This window comes from Siphateles boraxobius, unplaced genomic scaffold (genome assembly GCF_051911475.1).
Source record: "Siphateles boraxobius isolate OS27281-9 unplaced genomic scaffold, OSU_SipBor_1 20, whole genome shotgun sequence".
NCBI classification, from domain to species: domain Eukaryota; kingdom Metazoa; phylum Chordata; class Actinopteri; order Cypriniformes; family Leuciscidae; genus Siphateles; species Siphateles boraxobius.
Genome location: NW_027508811.1, coordinates 4,224,848 through 4,244,240, shown reverse-complemented (window position 1 = coordinate 4,244,240; position 19,393 = coordinate 4,224,848). Strand labels below are relative to the sequence as shown.

At 43.8% G+C, this 19,393-nt stretch overlaps 1 protein-coding gene across 1 annotated transcript in view; it reads right to left on the bottom strand.

The window, feature by feature from the left end:
• Nucleotides 1-5,244: 5,244 nt before the first annotated feature.
• sfrp5 (secreted frizzled-related protein 5) overlaps nt 5,245-19,393 on the bottom strand; it is a 36,819-nt gene continuing 22,670 nt past the window's right edge. Inside the window, exon 3 of the mRNA XM_077236416.1 lies at nt 5,245-6,387. Within this exon, the coding sequence (XP_077092531.1) occupies nt 6,059-6,387 (329 nt within the window). The 3' untranslated portion in view covers nt 5,245-6,058. The remainder of the gene's footprint in view (nt 6,388-19,393) is intronic.

Sequence of the window (19,393 nt, the reverse complement as noted above, 5' to 3'; positions counted from 1 at the left end):
GGATAGGCAACGTCTTTCCCAAAGAGCCACTGTCCCTCAGATTTTAACTCTAACCCTATTCAAACACACCTGCACAAGCTAATCAATGTCTTCAGATTACGAAGGCTACAGGCAGGTACGTTTTTTTAAGGGTAGGAGGACAGTGGCTCTCCAGGACCGACGTTGTCTACCCCTTGACTAGATCAAGCTTCAAAATGACAAGAAAACAAATTATGTTCTATATTCCAAGTCTTATAACGGCATCCTATAACTGTCACGATACACACACAAAGGTTAGGATCCAAGTGCATTTATTAGGGTAATCCAAAAATCGTTCCTCGGCCAGGTAAAGGTTCAAAATCCGTAAAGCAGCCCATAAACAAGAAACAAAACAAGACAGACTTCAAAAGTGTAGCGACAATAAACAAGGATTTGACAACTAACACAGAAACAGACAGGGTATAAATACACACAGAAACTAACAAAGTGAGTGGGAACAGCTGAGTGCAATGATCAGTGATGAGTTCAGGCAAAGGGTTATGGGAAATGCAGTTCATGATAAGGGTGACGATCAGGGAAAGCAACCTCTAGTGAAAACCCAGGGAACACAAACCAGACACTGTGACAATAACTTTATGTAAGCAACTAAATTTAAGATCTTTCACTAGAAAATCTTGATAATCACCAAGCTGGATTTTCGGCATTGCAATCAAAATGGAAACAGATGAACATGAGTTTATGCGGCTGGGATTTAAGCAGATTAAATAGTCCTGCATACATCACCAGAGAGAGATCTATCTTTTTCACCAGAAGCTCCAGCTATGACATTTTATTAAATAATACAAGGTCAAAACAATAAAAAAATAAAATAAAAAATACAAGCAGTTATGAATTCTTCACAATAAGACATATTGCATGCATTTAAAAAAAAAATATAGAATGGGATTGAATCTTCAGTTCATGCTAATTTAAATTATTTTAAAATGTTTTAGAAGACATATATCAGGTGTAGCCAAACCATATACAAGCATGGTGTGTAAATGTACATATTTCTATATCATCCTTGAGTGTTAAACCAGAAATACAAGTACATGTATAAATGGGAACCTAATTAAAGATGGTAAGAGTCTGCAAAGAGCAGTGTGTGAGTTGCGTGTTGGTGAACATCCTGTAATTGGACAGCAGACATCTATCTGTAACACCTATGGTGATCAGCTGATGTTTGAGATGGCACTGTGACACTGTAGAACCTGTGAGAGAGTCCAGATCATACTGTGATGTTTGGATCTGTCTGATGTAAGCTGTGTGGAGAGTGTTTGAATGTGGGAGTGGGGATGGCATGAGCTGGCAGATCCCTGTAGACAATAGGCCAGTAATGAGGGGTTGCTTATCCATGATCCACAATGCCAGCATCTACAGGAAGAGAGGCATTTGCTCCTTGATCTCAGATAAATTCCACTGCTTTTTTCACATTTACAGAGATTTGTACTGAATTGGTAATTTGCTCTTTTGGTATGGAAGTAAAATAACGCCAAATGTTTTTGAAACAAAAGCATGTTGAATTGTACTACTTGAAAAAAAATATGCATTGCATTAACCCTGCTTGTATTTTAATGTATTGTATTTTTAGGGCTTGCATTGTTATGGGCTGACATTTAGCATGGTTGAATATTTAAGCAGCAAATTTTTCAATTCAAAACATTTCAAACACATTTTCATTAGTAAAATTTCAATAACCCATTTTCACCTTTCATATTTCACTTTCAAAATATTCAAACTGATTAAAAATACAACCTATAATATTCAACAGGCGGTTTTCAGTCCATTTTATTTCGCTTTGCAAATTCGCTTCCATAAATTCAATGGTTCAAATTCGACAGTAAATTCAATGTTGACATCCAGGAACTGCAGGAAAAGCAGTAGATTACTGAGCACAATCTCCATTTGCTGTTAGTCGACCTCACCAGCAGGGGGTGCAAGTGCGTGTTGTTGACGAAGAAAGAGCAACAGTTAGAGCAAGCCATTCATTCATAAAAAACTCATTTACAACAATTGAGCATGCATTACCTTTTTGTGATGATTATCTGGGTCAGTAGGCTTAAAGGTATAGTTCACCCAAAAATGAAAATTCTGTCAGTATTTACTCACCCTCATGTTGTTCCAACCCCGTAAGACCTTTGTTCATCTTCGGAACACAAATTAAGATATTTTTGATGAAATCTGAGAGCTGGATCACTCCTCCATACTAGGCCATAGGCTTCTTGAGGGATTGAAATTTGCCGGCCTCGAAAAGTTATTAAAGACATCATTAAAATAGTCCAAGTGACTACAGTGTCTCAATATTAAGTTTATCAAGCGACGATAATACTTTTTGTGTGCAAAAACAAACATAAATAACGACTTTATTTCAACTATTCATTTCCTTCTCTTTGGGCCTCTAGTCAGTTAAACTAGTGTAATTGCGTAGAGCTACGTCACACGTAGGCTCACTATTGGCCGACTCTGGTCATGTGGGTGATGCGTATGACGTACAACAACAGATCATACGCTGTTAAACTAGTAACCTGACTCGAGGCCCAGAGAGAAGGAAATGAACAGTTGAAATAAAGTCGTTATTTTTGGGGGTTTTTGCGCACAAAAAGTGTTCTCTTCATTTGATAAACTTGAGATTGAGCCACTGTAGTCACTTGGATAATTTTAACAATGTCTTTAATAACTTTTCGAGGCTGGCAAGTTCAATCCCTCAAGAAGCCTATGGACTAGTATGGAGGAATGATCCACCTCTCAGATTTCATCAAAAATATCTTAATTCGTTTTCCGAAGATGAACGATGGTCTTACGGGGTTGGCACAACATGAGGGTGAGTAAATAATGACAGAATTTTCATTTTTGGGTGAACTATCCCTTTAATAAGTGTAAAAGAAGGCACAAAAGTTGTTTAGGGTCATAGCACTTTCATATTGTTGTCCTATATTGTTAGTTTAAGTTTGGATAGAAGCGTCTGCTAAATGGCTAAATGTAAAATTGGCTTGACATTCGCACATTTTGGGACCATCTCTAAAGTAACATTGGTAGTCCTATAGGCCTAAACGTTTCTAACTTCAATAGCAAACTTCAATTTATTTGAATAAATTGCGCATTATGCCTGACACCTACATGAACACTTTACAGTTGGTTTTATGACTGTAAGTCGTTCTCTTCAAATGCTATTGAAGTAAGAAACATGTATACCAATGTCGAATGTAACTTTAAAGACGGTCCCTAAATGTGCGAATGTCCAATGTCAAGCCAACTTATGCCAGTATCACTGAGAAACGCTCAGCTTTAAACTTTGCGAGTTAAGTTCATATTCTGAGTCCTTCTGCTTGCCTGCGAGTTTGGTCTTTTATATCACTGTATTAGTCCCTTGTAAGCTACGTTAAGCGTTTTATATGTCCAGCAGGGGAATCCTGAAGTATTGAGGGAAACCCTAGTACTGCATGCAGCACAATCGCCGCAATATAAGGTTAACATTATAATCTCGTTCACGGTAGAGAAAGATGCATGTAGGCTACACAGGAAAAGTAATCGTGAAGACGCTGAATTTCACATAAAACAGACGTCATAATAATCATAGATACACTTACATTGTTGTAAATGGGTTTTTATGAATGAATGGCTTGCTCTAACTGTTGCTCTGGTCTTCCTCAACAACACGCACCTGCACCCCCTGCTGGTGAGGTCGACTAACAGCAGATGGATATTATGCTCGGTAATCTACTGCTTTTCCTGCAGTTCCTGGATTTACTGTCGAATTTGAACCACTTAATTTGTGGAAGCGAATTTTTAAAGCGAAATAAAATGGACCGAAACCACCTATTGAATATTATAGGTTGTATTTTTAATCAGTTTGAATATTTTGGAAGTGAAATATGAAAGGTGAATAAGGATTATTGAAATTTTACTAATGAAAATGTGTTTGAAATGTTTTGAATTGAAATATTCACAGCTTAAATATTCAACCATGCTAAATTTCAGCCCATAAAAATGCAAGCCCTAAAAATACAATGCATTAAAATACAAGCAGGGTTAATGCAATGCATATTTTTTTTCTAGTACAATTCCACATGCTTTTTGTTTCAAAAACATTTGGCATTATTTTACTTCCATATTTTGGTCTTTTCTTATTCTTGTTTAAACAGGTTGGTACATAGATTTGTTATTAAGGTTAACTGTTGGCAATTGGAAACACATGTACAGCAGAGTCAGTCTTGATATGATTTTGGTGATTTACATATCGGATAAATATTCCCTGTTTTAGATTTAGCACATATCATCTCCATTTGTGGTGTGCAAATGAATAGTGCCTTGCCTTATAGGATTAACTTAGCTTGATTGATTGATTGATTGATTGATTGATTGATTGATTGGTTGATTGGTTGATTGATTGATTGATTGACTGATTGGTCGGTTCGTTGGTTGATTGATCGCCAAATAAGGCATGGGGGCTTCTTTTTTAATCTGCAGTTCGAATTGTGTTGTTCAAATTGTTGGCGATCAAATACTGTCTGATCGTTATCTCTACTCTCTATAAGGGAATTGGTACATTATCAGCATTAGCAGTTCAAACTAATATCACATAATTTATGTCTCTACGATGATTCGTTGATATACCAAGGGCGAGCTAGCCTTCTCTGCTATGTATTTTGTTTATCAACACTCTAACCGCTGAAAGGGAAATTAGTGATTTTGATAGTAATTGGCTTTCTTCTTTTTTTAACCAATGGAGGCAAAAGTCTTCGGCTATGGATTTTGCCTCTCCCTGCCCTTCTGTATCCCCTTAAATTAGAACAGTGTTCTGAAAGCAGAAACATCAGCAGATTTGGGGAAGAGGTAGTTCTGACCTCAGTAATATTTTATGGTGTTAAAGTAGTGAACTTACAAACAAGAAATACAAATTATGAGACTGAATGAAAACTGGGGATATTATTAACATTAAACCATCCTTCTCCCATTTTTACCTAAACATTTTGGATACACCTCACCTCCCCTGACAACCCGCCACAGGACAGAACCAAAATGTAATATGTTTTCTGAAAAAAATATACTATTGCGTTCCACAGAAGAAAGAAAATCCTAGAGGTTTAAAATGACAAGAAGGCTTTTTTGGCTGAACTATTGTTAATTCCTGAAGATAAATAACAAACTGATGTAATCCTTGTGATGTCATCAACAATATTACAATATCATTAAAAGGTGATGGCTGATTAAACAGAACTAGCACAGTTAGATTTGAACTTTTATTACAGTGAGATGTAAAGCCGGAAGGCTCTTTCCATACCATGTCTGCATATTTGTAGCAATATATAATAATTTTAGTAAAAAATAATGTTGCATACTGTATAGAAAGCATGAAAAACACCTCACCAACCCAAATTACTGAATGAGTCCAGAGTCAGAGTCAAATGATGTGCTCTCTTAGAGCAGAAAAATGGTCCTGGCTGTGGTTGACGTATCTGGGCTGCCATCCTGACCAACACTTTTCAATCCACCAGTTTTCTTACCTCCCAAACCCTCACTGGAGTCATGTGGCATTCTGGTGCTAATGATCACGATTATATCTTCGTAGTATATAATAAAAACTTTTTATTCCTTATCTACAAAATGAAAGGTACAAATAAAAACCAGTTGGCAATATGCTTGTTCTGTTTCGATTGCTTGTGGAATCTCGACCATTGAAGTCAAATATGAGTGCACTTTTTAAAGCTCCTGTTCACAATTCTCTTTTTCTCACATTGATTGAAAGGGTTGTCAGTGTCTTTCTGAAAAGTCTCATAGCTTGTGCTCTGAATGAGGGAACCGGGAAAATTTCACTAAAAAATGCATGAGCATCATAAGTGTGCTGATTTCTTCATAAACAATACATTTTATGTAGATAGAGTTGCCAAGAAAATGTAGCTGTACTTGATGAATTAAGTCCTAAGCAGTTCCCATAAGCCATTTCTTGAGTAATAAAATACATCTGTACTAATGGTTGGACTTAGGCATGGATACGGTCTCTGAAAGAGTTATTGGAAGACACAGACAGAAGAGTCATTGATCACTGGAAGACAGTGTGATAGGTAGGACACTGATGAGATTTCATGTATTTAATGGCAAACTTGAGTTCCTTGCTCTTTTTGTCCCACTTGTGGATGGACATGAGCAGTAACTGTTGGTCCACTTTGCGGCCCATGATGAGGAAGTTGCTCCCGAGATTGTCCAGTTGTGAGCAGGGACAGTTTGCTCCATTCTTGATGTATAGCGTGAGCTTTTTTAGGTCTTTCTTCCTCAGTATTCCCATCTTCAGAACCTTCTTCTTCTTTTGTGCTGCGATAAGCTTGCGGTCGCTTTTTTCCTTTTTCACCTCTTTAATCTTCATCTTGATTGCTGTAGATATAATATAGAAAGAAAGAAACTTAGAGTAGGAATTCCAAAACTATTTTTTTCCAGCCACAATTTGACGTAAAATACTTGCTTGAAATACCCCTTGACATTTTTAGTTAATGTTTCAGTAGTTCATATAACTCAACACATCCACTTGTTTATATATATATATATATATATACATTTTTTTTTTCAATTTTACATTATCATTTTTTATTAATTATTAGCTTTTCATCAACTCACAAACCCCCTGTAATACCTTTGCGAACTCCCAGAGGTTTGCAAAACCTGAAACTGTTCACCCAAAATGTCATTAATATTTATTAGTGTAAGATACTTTTTATTTTATTTTTTTGCAGAACAACTAACAGTATATGGGTTTGGAAAGTCATGATGGTGAGTAAATAATGACAGAATTTTCATTTACGGGCAAACTATTTCTTTAAAGACACCTAGGAAAGACCAGAAAGACCCTTTGGAAAAAAGGTCTGGGTACTATGTGTTGTCATTTAACTTTATCCATTGGAAAAAATTGGAAATCTTCTCATGGGACCCTTGGTCACACTCCGGTTCTCCCATATATTTTTGCTGTCTCAAGCAACAAGACCTTTTACAACGAGCACACAGGAAGAACAAATGCTATCCAGAGCGCTGGAATAGTTTACACCTCCCCTGAGGAGCATCATTTAAACATGGACGGCACTAATTGGTCTCACACGGGAGAGGACGGAGAGTGGAACGGAAAGTTTTAAAGACAGATGTGAAAAGTGAACACACCTTCAGTAGCCTCTAAACCACTAAACCATCCTCTTTTGAACGGTTTTTGAAATTTTCATATTACATATTTTTTAAAATAATTTTCACCCAAAACATTGTTCTGGAAGTCTGTTGTGTTTTTGTTGTTTTTTTGTTTTGTTTTTTGTGGAGAATCTTAACAAGTTTCAACAAGTTTATCCTGAGACCTCATTTCAGATGAATGCATGAACCAAAAAACTACATGAAAGCATAAAAGGGGTCAAAATGACCCATACTGGAATTATTGTTTTTCTTAAAAAAATAAGTGTCCTATTAATAAAATAACTAAAATAATTGATGTTGAGCAAATGTCTTAATATATCAAACGTATTTCCACTTTTATTATTTTTAAAATGCAGTTGTATGTTTTCTAAAAATACTTTAAACTGATTTAGAGCTACTGTAAAGATCTTTGCAGACCAAGACGGAACATTTCTCATAATTTTTTCCACCTCTAAGCATAACTTTGGGCAGAGATTGCACCTCTTCCTTTGTTTAGGCATCCAGCTGTCATTTCCTGTTCTCTGCTGTTTCTGAATTTGCATTGTGTTCATTTCTACATTTGAGAATTTCATGACTGTTAAAAAAGTATGCATATGTATAGTATGAATAAAGTATTATTAAGCATGTAGGTGTGTACTATGAATGCTATCTGAGTTCTGTCATTTCCCTATTATTCACGACTCCTCTCTTATGGTCTATCTATAGTAAAGTGTCCATTGGATGTGAACTTCAGAATCATAGCAGAAGTACAGTAAGTCATTTGCCTATTGTGTTATGGATACTGTGGATTCAGACATGTTACTCATTTCAAATACTGCTTTTCACCTACTATACCAGAGATATGTGTATTCAGGTTGGTGTCTAAAGCAAATTCTTGGCTCACAGCAAAAAACAAAACAAAAAAAAAAAAACATTTCACAACAGATTTTTAAGTAATCCACGAAGTTTAAAGAAAATAAATATTGACAAAAATACTGCTGAGTCTAAATTCCCCTTTATGCACTCTCTGGCATATAGTGATACAAGATGTATTATTCTTGTTATTTGTTTTCATCCTATCGCCACAAAATATGAAATTAATTTTTTTTTTTTTTTAAGAATTCATGGAATATCAACTAAATAAATGTTTTTATTGATAAAATATTTTTCTAAAAAATAACAGAATGCCGGGTCAATTTGACCTGGATACTCTTCGCCACTCTTTTATGGTTGTGGCTTTTCTCATCTGGTTATATATATATATATATATATATATATATATATATATATATATATATATATATATATATATATATATATATATATAGCCATTACATTATTGTGTTTTTTTGTTTTTTGTTTTTTTTTGGTGGTGCATTGCTAAATTTCACCACTGACACAATTTTCTTCCTGAATCTGCACTGCTCTTGTACTGAAATTTCAGCTTCCATCTCCACAATTTATGTCTGGATCAGGTCTGGTTTTTGCTTTAGAAACCATAAAGAAGCAAGCCTGCTTAATAAAAAAACTAAAAAAACTGACTGTCAAAGTTATCCACATTCCCAGGTTCTCTTGTTTCTAAGTTACATTTGAAAACTTGAAAGTAGCGAGTAAAATCTGTAATTGATGCTATGAAACAGAACTTACCCAAATGTGCTGAGAGCACATTAATCAATGACAACATTTTTTCCTGCATCTTCAGTGTGAGCTAAGCTCCTTGTCTACTATCATAAAAATGCATGCATCTCTGGAAGGGCAGGAATGTATGTTTAAATGGTTTCACTGATGAACGTTTCAGTTCACTTGCATGAGGATATTTGGTGTTGGCATAAATATTAATTGAGATCCTATAAGATTTCTTACTGGAAGAATCAAATATCAGAAAAAAATCCAATTAAAATGAGTGAGTATGATGAATGTGTAATCACACAGTCACTGAAAAATGAATAGGTCTATACTCAATCTGAGAGAATGAGGGAAGGAAAGATCAGAAGAAAATGTGAGTATGCCACAATTATAAGAAGTTTTTAATTTATTGAATGTGGTAGCTAGGCCAATGCAATATGGTTGCAGACAGCTGTTGTGGGTAGATGCTTGGGTGTTTAGGATGGTTGATAGGGCATTGCTTGGTGGTTGCTTAGTTGTCCAAGTCAAAAGTCCCAAGTCTATAAATAATTTCTAAATTATGGTGTGGGCACCTCGTTTAAATCCATGTGAAGTCGTGCTGCTTAAAAGATAGTACTGTTACTGCGTCAGCACACCATTTTGAAGGCTCCCAGAGCCATCGTGTTTATTTATGCTTTTTGGGGAAAGCAGCTTTCGAATGACATTGTCTCTCTGTACATATCAAATAGATGTAATATATATTTTAAGATATTTTGCAAAACATCTTGGTTACTAATGTAACCGATTTAAGATATTTTGCAAAACTTCTCGGTCACTAATGTAACCTTCGTTCCCTGAAGGAGGGAAGGGGAGACGTAACGTCGACGTGATGACGTAATTGGGATAACTTCAGGGAGCCCTATCAACTTCGAGTGTCTACAGAACGAGCCAATGAATGTTGCCGTGCGTGAATCGCATCACATGCCCCGCCCTGCAGCGTGGGTTTAAACAGGAAGCGGGCACACGCACTCATTGTTTTTAGCTGAGGAGCCGAGATCGTGACGGCCGTACAGGAATGGTCAGCAACTGTGGTGACGGGACATTACGTTTCCCGCTCCCTCCTTCAGGGAATGAAGGTTAAATAAGTAACCAAGACGTTCCCTATCAGTCACTCATGTTCGATCAGGTCGTGCTTTCCCAGCAACTTACCTTCAACTGCATCGTGATGTGTGGCGATAGCAGCAACATACACTTTAAAGGTGGAGGGAGACAACCTTCACTCCAACTCATCTTGCAGGAAGGAAAGCAAGGGTCTGGAAGCGGGTGCCATAGGGTGTACCGTCTCTGAGAGAGCAGATCCTCTATAAGAGGAATGAGCCAGTGAGGGGCTGTTGCGAGGAGCACCAGTTCCGCGAACCAGGTCAGGTTTGGCAAATATGGCGCAACAACCAAGACCTGCTCCTCGTCCTCCTTGACCTTGCACAAGGTCTGTGCAAGAAGGCTCACTGGGGGAAACGCATATTTGCGTAATCCTGGGGGCCAGCTGTGTGTCAGAGCATCCATGCCAATGGTCCCCTCGGTCAGGGGATAGAACAACTGGCAGGGAGACGTGACCACCTGGGGATGGAGTCGCCATTTTCCCGGTAGCACCTGCTGCCGTGAGAGCTCGTCGGCTGCACGGTTGAGCAGGCCCGGAATATAAATGGCATGAAGCGACCTCAGATGCTTCTGACTCCAAAAGAGGGGGTTTGGTGGGCGAGTTGTGACATGCGGAGCGTGGACCACCCTGACGGTTGATGTACGCAACGGTCACAGTGCTGTCCTTACACTCCAGTACATGCTTGCCTAGTAGCGGCGTTTTGAAGTGGCCGAGCAGCAAGATGTACTGCTAACAACTTGAGGTAGTTGATGTGCATATGCCGTTGAGGCCCCGTCCACAGACCTGAAGCTGCATGCCCTTTGTACGTGGCCCCCATTCGGTGGCTGAGGTATCCGTGGTGACCACAGAATGCCTGAACACTTGTTCTAGGGGAACACCTGCCCGCAAGAACGAAGTGTCCGACCACAAGCTGAGACTTTGGCGACAGTGCGGGGTAATTTCTGGGCACTCGATTGTGGAGCCAGTGTTGGAGCGGCCTCATATGAAGCAATCCAAGCGGCGTTGCCACGGCTACAGCTGCCATTTGCCCCAGGTGCCTCCGAAAAAGTTTCAGTGGTGCCGCTGTTCTGCGTCTGAGCGTGCTCACGCAGTTCAACACTGACTCGACGCATGCCTGGACTGTCATGTTGATCGAGTCCAGCACCATACCTAGAAAAGAGATCCTCTACCCGGGGGTGAGTTTGTTCTTTTCCCAGTTGACCCAAAGCCCTAGGTGGCTGATGTGACTGAGTACAATGTCCCTGTGTTCGCACAACTGCTTTCTCGACTGGGCCAGAATGAGCCAGTCATCTTGGTAGTTGACAATGGGAACACCACGCTGGCACATGGGAGCAATGGCCACCTCCGCAACTTTCGTGAAGACACGGGGTGACAGGGCCAGCCCGAAGGGTAAGACTTTGTACTGATATGCCCGTCCCTCGAACGCAAAGCGAAGAAACGCGTCTTTCAGGTCGATCGCTGCAAACCAATCCTGGGGACGGATGGATTTGAAAATGCTTTCTGCGTAAGCATCTTGAACGGCAGGCTGTGAAGGGACCGGTTCAGGACACGCAGGTCCAAGATTGGCCGTAACCCACCGCCTTTCTTGGTTACAATGATGTACGGGCTGTAGAAGCTGGTCTTCATATCGGCTGGAGGGACCGTCTCGATTGCGTCTTTCGCCAGTAGGGGTGCGATCTCTGAAGACTGTGGGCTTGAGAACTATGAGAACTGAATCGCATAGCCGAGTCTGATAGTACGGATGAGCCAGTGAGATGGGCTGGGAAGCGTAAGCCGAGCTCCCAGACACCGAGCAAGCAGGACCAACTGCACCACAGACGTACCCGCGGTGGGCATAGAAGCCCAGAGTGGGGTCTGAGTGTGTGGTGCAATACGTACCTGCTTCCGTCGAGGGGCAGAGTGAGTGAGCGGAGGTGTTAGAGCGTCCGGATCACAGCCACTGCTGCTCACTGGTGATGAAAGAGGGGCTTGAGTGTGACAAGGCATAGCGTCATCGACCGGCAAGCGCGCCCTCTTGGGACCCAGAGGTTTCAGAAATTGCTCTTTTATTGAAATTGTGAAACAAAAAGAAAACAAAACAAAAGATTCTCCGCCCGGCCCTCCAACGGGGGAAGAAGCGATGCATTCACCATCTCCTAAAGAGAAACGTGATCCGCCTCTTAGCAGGAGCGTAGGACACCGCAGGAGGCCGACCTCGGCGACGAGCGCACGGAGGGTCTGCTGCCGGGTGGGAGCAGCAGCGGTCCGCCGAGACAGGACGTGTCGTATCGCCTCCGTCTGCTTCTATGCGTCCGAGAACTGCTGGGCAAAGCTCTCGATCACGTCACCGAACAACCCAACCTGGGACAGAGGGACATCCAGGAACCGATACTTTTCGGTGTCCCTCATATCGGCCAGGTTGAGACAAAAATGGCACTCCAGGAGCAGCAAGCTGGACATCACCTAACCAACAGAACGTGTGGTTTCCTTTGTTGCCCGGAGGTCGAGGTCAGTTGCCTGGAAGGAGCTCTGGGTCAGAACCACCCTCGTTCATGTCCATGAGCACCTGGGCCTGGTGGACCTGCATGAGCGCCATGGCATGGAGGGACGGAAGCAGCCTGTCCACAGGCTCTGTAAGCCTTCGCCGTAAGACTGGACGAAAATTTACATGCCTTGGACGGGAGGCATGGATTGCCCCGCCAGGACGAAGCGGACGCTGGACACAGTTGCATCGCAACGGTACGCTCCACCCGCGGGACATCCACATACCCCTTAGCCGCTCCGCCATCGAGGGTGATGAGGAGGGAGGAGCCACTAGGACAGCTTCTGGCACTATACGGCGCCGTCCACAAACTGGTGAGCTCATCATGCACTTCCGGGAAGAATGGTACCGGGACACCGCGTGAGTACCAGCACAGCCCACCCCGAGACGTGATGGAGAGTTCCACGCAAGCCTACCTTCTCGGCGGCCCAGGAAAGCATAGCCTTCTATTCTGGATCGGACTCGGGCAACGCTACACACCCCGAAGGGGGCAAAGCAGTTGAATCCTCATCTCCAGAGGACTGAAGCTCTCCCTCCGATGCTGCAATCAACATCTGGTCATCAGGAGGAGCTCCAAAAGGCACGACTGGTCGTCCATGTGAAGGACCAGCACACTCTTTTGGAGGCTTCGTCGGCGGCAGCGTTAGTGAGATGTGAGGGACCCATGGAGATTGCCTCAGTGTGGAACCCCTCAAGGTAACCCTCAGATCACCCTGGCTAAGCACCGAAGTAGGCCTATTCTGAGGTCCAGAATAAGCACTAGATCGAGAGCGCAGTCTCGTGTGTACACTCCGGCCTGCGAAGGACGATGGGGCTATGTGGCGAGCAGGACGAGGCTGAGGGACGTGAGAGAACGGCGTGAGTGATAATGAATGTCACCTGTGAGACGCACCGGTCTCGCATCTCTCACGGAGGAGCGGAAGCAAAAAAGGAGGAGTGACGATGGTGAAGATCGAGAGAGGAACAGGCCTGATGTTATGTTGTGTTTTGTTTCTCTTTTGTGCAGCCAGCAGTCGTCCGCGGGGGGCTGCTGGTGGATTGTAGTTCGGGTCAGTGTAGGTATGGATGGAAGAGGACAGTGGTCGGCGTGACTGGGTCTCGTACGGCTTTATTTATACACAGAACGTACAAAAACAACAATTGCGCCACATGTGCCTTCACCGTAGTAAGTACTACAGCAACGTTCAGAAACTCTCATTCAAAAAACTCTTTCCGCTATAAAAGCACTCAGTCCATTTGTCAGTCTCTCAGCTCTCTCATATCAGTTGTCCGTACGAGTCCCCAGTCCTTCTCTCTCTCCCGTTCTCTCATATCAGCCAGCTTATATCCGGTCTCCCCACGCCAATCACTGCAATCAGACACAGGTGTTCGTCATTTTGCACTTGACCTACTTACTTACCGCTCGGCTCCCTCCTCGCTCTCTCACTGCAGACTTCGCTGAACCACGCCCCCCGCCACACACCCCCACCGCCCGACTAAGCCCGGGGAGCCATCCGGCCTGCAGCCTCCTCCCCCCATACCCCCCACCCCTCCTGGAGAGGAAGTCAGCCACAGCCATCTGTGTACCCAGCTTGTGGATCACCAGAAATTTAAAAGGTTGCAATGCATCTGGCCAACGGGCAATCTGCGCGCTGGTATCTTTCATGCGGTGGAGCCATTGCAAGGGAGCATGATCCGAACAGAGGGTGAACTCCCGTCCCAAGAGATAATAGCGGAGGATGAGAACGGCCCATCTGATGGCAAGACACTCTTTCTCAATTGTGCTGTACTTAGTCTCTCTCTTCGAGAGCTTACGACTAATGTACAACACCGGCCGCTCCTCACCCTCCATCTCCTGGGAGAGGACTGCGCCCAGCCCCCTGTCCGACGCGTCAGCCTGCAGGATAAAGGGAAGAGAAAAGTTAGGAGCCTGTAAGAGCGGTCCGCCACATAGAGCAGCCTTTATCTGGGTAAAGGCCTGCTGGCACCACTCCGTCCACTGGACGGTATCTGGTGCTTCCTTTTTAGTTAGGTCAGTCAGCGGGCTAGCGAGGTCCGAATAATTAGGCACAAACCTTCTGTAATATCCCGCTAGCCCAAGGAACTGCCTAACCTCCTTTTTGGTCTTAGGCCTCGGACAGGTCGCAACTGCTGCCGTCTTATCAATTTGGGGACGCACCTGTCCATGACCCAAGTGGAAACCCAGATACCTAACTTCCACCCGCCCAACTGCACACTTCTTTTCCACCCGCTTCCTGCAGCGTCCTGAGGACAGCTCGCAAATGCTGTATATGCCGCTGCCAGTCGTTACTATAGATGATAATATCATCCAAGTAAGCAGCGGCATATGCAGTATGTGGCCGGAAAATTCTGTCCATTAGGCGCTGGAAGGTCGCTGGAGCCCCGAACAAGCCGAAAGGAAGAGTAACAAATTGGTGTAATCCAAATGGCGTTGTGAAAGCTTTTTTTTTTCTTTGGATATTGGAGTTAAGGGGATCTGCCAATATCCTTTTGTCAAATCCAGTGTCGAATAAAATCGAGCGGTACCGAGCCGATCAAGTAATTCGTCAACCCAAGGCAACCCAAACCTTGCGATAATCCACACAGAAGGCACTAAAACTATCGGGCTTGCCCAGTCCCTGTTGGATTCTGGACTGAGGTCCTCCTCCCCACTCACCACCGTTGCCAACATCACTGATTCTGCCTCATTCCACTTTTTAAGTAGATTGAGGTGGTAAATTTGATGTGCCCCTTCCCTATCTGATCGGATGACCTCATAGTCGAGTAATTTAGAACTGGAAGTGGGGAGCAATACAAGTACTTCATCTCCCGGTGCAAATTCTCTTAGTCTAGCCCCCCTGTTGTGGAGCCGACTTTGTTTGTCCTGAGCCTGTATCAAATTCTCCATAGAAAGCCGCCCCAAGGTCTGGAGTTTTGTTCTCAGGTCCATTACATATTGAATTTCGTTCTTACTACTCAAAGGTCCGTCCTCCCAAGTTGCTCTAAGCATGTCCAATACCCCGCGGGGCTGACGCCCATAGAGAAGCTCGAAGGGGGAAAACCACGTGGAGGCTTGGGGGACCTCGCGTACAGCAAACAAGAGGGGTTCTAGCCACTTATCCCAATTTTTGGCGTCTTCCCGCACGAACTTACGAACCATGGATTTCAACGTGCGATTAAATCGTTCCACCAGTCCGTTTGTTTGTGGGTGATAGACGCTGGTGCGAATCGATTTAATGCCCAACAATTCGTAAAGTTCGCGAATGGTACGTGACATAAACGCCGTGCCTTGGTCGGTGAGGATCTCTTTCGGGATTCCCACCCGGCAGATTAATTGAAACAGTGCGCTCGCCACGCTCTCTACGGAAATATTGCGAAGCGGCACTGCTTTTGGGTATCGCGTTGCATAATCCACTAGGACTAATGCAAAACGATGCCCCCGTGCAGATCGCTCTAATGGCCCGATTAGGTCCATACCAATTCTCTCCAAGGGGACCTATATTAAAGGAAGAGGGCACAAAGGTGCTTTTGGGTTGGCCGGTGGGTTCACCAGCTGACATTCGCGACAAGACGCGCACCACTTGGGCAAGTTCTCGTGAATGCCCGGCCAAAAAAAACAGGTCATTAGACGATTTAGTGTAGCTGTCTGACCTAAATGCCCAGCCATCGGATTACAGTGAGCCGCCTGGAAAAGCATTTCCCGGCGGCTTTTCGGAATCAATAACCGTGTTGTATCTTGTTTTGACTGCGTGTCCTGGGTCACCCGATACAACTTATCATTTATAATTGCGAAATAAGGATATGAGAGTGGTCGGTCGGGGTGAAGAGGCTGCCCATCGATCGTGCGGACCTGGTCAAACGCATTTTTGAGCGTCTCATCCCGGGACTGTTCCAGAGGAAAATCATTGTGCTCTGAGAGATCCCTTCTTTCAACAGCGCTCCGTTCCTCTGGCACCGGCACCAGAGGTCCTGGTACAGCCTCTCCCACCTGAGCGACCGCCCCCTTCCCCCGCTTCCTTTTCGTCCCATAGGTACCCACACACAAATGTCCCAATAGTGCTTTAAACCCCGGCCAATTGGTCCCCAAAATCAGCGGATGCCGGAGGTGCGGGCTAACGGCCACCTCCACACTATGCTTTTGGCCCCGAAATTGAATAGTGACCGTCATTAAGGGGTAATCCACCACCTCCCCGGGCAAACACTGTACCTTAAGCACGCGGCTTTTATCCAATGCCCCTGGTTGAATCAGATTTTGGTGAATGGAGGTTTGGTTACAACCTGAATCCACCAAAGCCTGATAGGTACCCCCCTTAATACTCACTGGTATTTGGTACAACCCAGCTTGATCGGGGGCAGCCTGCGGTGTGTCAGGGACCCTGACCAGTGTCCCCACCTCCATCACCGGACAACGGTCGACAAAATGCTCAGGGTCCCCGCAACGCCAGCAGGCCAGCACAGCCCTTCCCGCCGCCCCAGGGGTCAAGGCTTTGGCGTGGAGAGAGCGTTGGTAAAAAAAACAGGAAGGCTGCCGGTGGTGGAGATGGTCCCCCTGGGTGGTGCTCTGGGGGCTGGAACAGGCTTGGCCGCGGGGCCGGGAGAGAAGCTGCTGGCAAGGGTTCGCCGACCCCTGGGCACGCCACCATTTGGTCCTCCGCCAGTTGGATGGCCTGGTCCAGTGACAGTCGGGCGATCGCAACGAACTGCTCCAGTACCACCTGATCGATGATACCCTCGACGTCGCGGTCGTCGGCCATCAGCCATTTGCGGCACGCATCCTGGAGCTGCTGCGTGAAGGAGAAGGTTCGGCCAGTTTCCCCGTGCTCCAGCGATTGGAAACGCTGTCTTCGATCAGGGTCCGGCCGACCCGCTGTAGAATGAGGCGCCTCAGGTCTTTATAGACCAGGAAATTCTGGACTGGCAGTTGGTGTGCGGCGACCTGAGCCTCTCCGGAGAGCAAAGGTATCAACCACATTGGCCAGTCCACAGGCGGCCAGCCCCATGCCTCGGCCGACCTCTCAAATAGGTCCAGGAAAGCTTCTGGGTCGTCTGATGGACCCATTTTGTTGAGAGGCATGGGCGGGGCCAATTCCACGGCTGGCGATGATGGTGGGGCCCGAAACTTCCGGTCCAACCAGCCCCGGAACAGCTCGCGGTCCTCCTGCTGGGTCCGGAGGAGCACCTCGAAGCGGCGCTCTTGCTCCTCCTTCACGGCTAGCAGGGCTTGATGTTGCTCTTGATGTAATCCCACGACCGCGTGGACGATATCCGCAAACGGCACACCGGATGGGGACTGCATGGCAGCGGCTTTCTCTTCCATCCCGGGATTCGTCACCAGTATAATTCGGTTCAGTGTAGGTGTGGATGGAAGAGGACAGAGGTCGGCGTGACTGGGTCTCGTACGGCTTTATTTATACACAGAACGTACAAAAACAACAATAGCGCCACATGCGCCTTCACCATAGTAAGTACTACAGCAACGTTCAGAAACTCTCATTCAAAAAACTCTTTCCGCTATAAAAGCACTCAGTCCATTTGTCAGTCTCAGCTCTCTCATATCAGTTGTCCGTACTAGTCCCCAGTCCTTCTCTCTATCCCGTTCTCTCGTATCAGCCAGCTTATATCCGGTCTCCCCGCGCCAATCATTGCAATCAGACACAGGTGTTCGTCATTTTGCACTTGACCTACTTACTTACCGCTCGGCTCCCTCCTCGCTCTCTCACTGGAGACTTCGCTGAACCACGCCCCCCTCGCTACACGGATACTTTTGTTTTTCTATTTCTTTTATTTTATCATTAAAAGTATTTGATTGATTGGCGGTTCCCGCCTCCTTCTTCCCATAACAACGAACCCCGTTACACTAACATACCTAACTGTAGTTCAGCTACACATTAGGTCAGCTACACATACATACATTTTTCTCACTGATTCAGATGATCGCTCATGACCCATAATGCTTGTGAGGAGTGAGCTCGCCTGGGCAATATCGTGGTGACAAGCCAAAACCACAAGAGCTGTTTTAAATTGCTGGCAGTAGGTCTGACAGCAGATCAAGTAAGGCAATGAGGATAAGTGTCGCCCTGAGTATTTGCAGCCTTCTTTCAATGATTCTGAAACCAAAACGTATATGTCCATAAGGCTTTGGGAGATTTATCAATAGAGCATGTTGTGTTGAAAATATTCTGAATAGCAAGTAGCATCAAAAACAACAATGCACATTATGATTTTACAATAATTTCTATTCTATTTTATAATTGAACTGCATCAACGTTTTAGCCTAGCCAGCGAAAACTATTAATATGGCAAACCAACATACACACTGAAGTAATTCTGGAATATACACTGTTTATATAATTAGCCAGTCCATGGTAATGCTGTGATTATTGTTGGATTATGTCAAACTCAAAACTTCAAACTGCAAAGCTACGATGAATCTTTAAAGAAAAGAGTCTCTATTGCTGAACTTTACCCTAATCAGCCTTCCTTATATAATTGTGATTAAAGATCATTCAGGCTACTCAAAATCACAATTAGAAGGAGGAAAAAAGTGAGTCAAAACCCATGAGGTCGAATAAGTTTTTTTTTGTCTTTGTCTTTAATCCTGTAAAATGAAAAGAGTTATTGCCAACACTGATGCTGAAAATTGGAAAGAAGATTTAAAAAAATAAATATAATACTAATACTAATAAAATGGTGTATTGTGTATTTGGACTTTTTCTTTTTTTACCTTAATTTTCTTCCAATGATGATTGCCTGGACTGGACAAAAAATTACTTTGAACTGACCTTCAAGAGACAGTTCACCCCAAAATGTAAAATTCTGTAAAAATTTTGTTCTTAACCTGACCTGTATGACTTACTTTCTGTTTTCAGAACCCAGATTATGATGTCCGGAGAAAGTTGGGTTCCAAAAAACAAACATTGGATTTGGACCACAATGGACATATTTAAAAAAAATCTATTTTTCTTGTT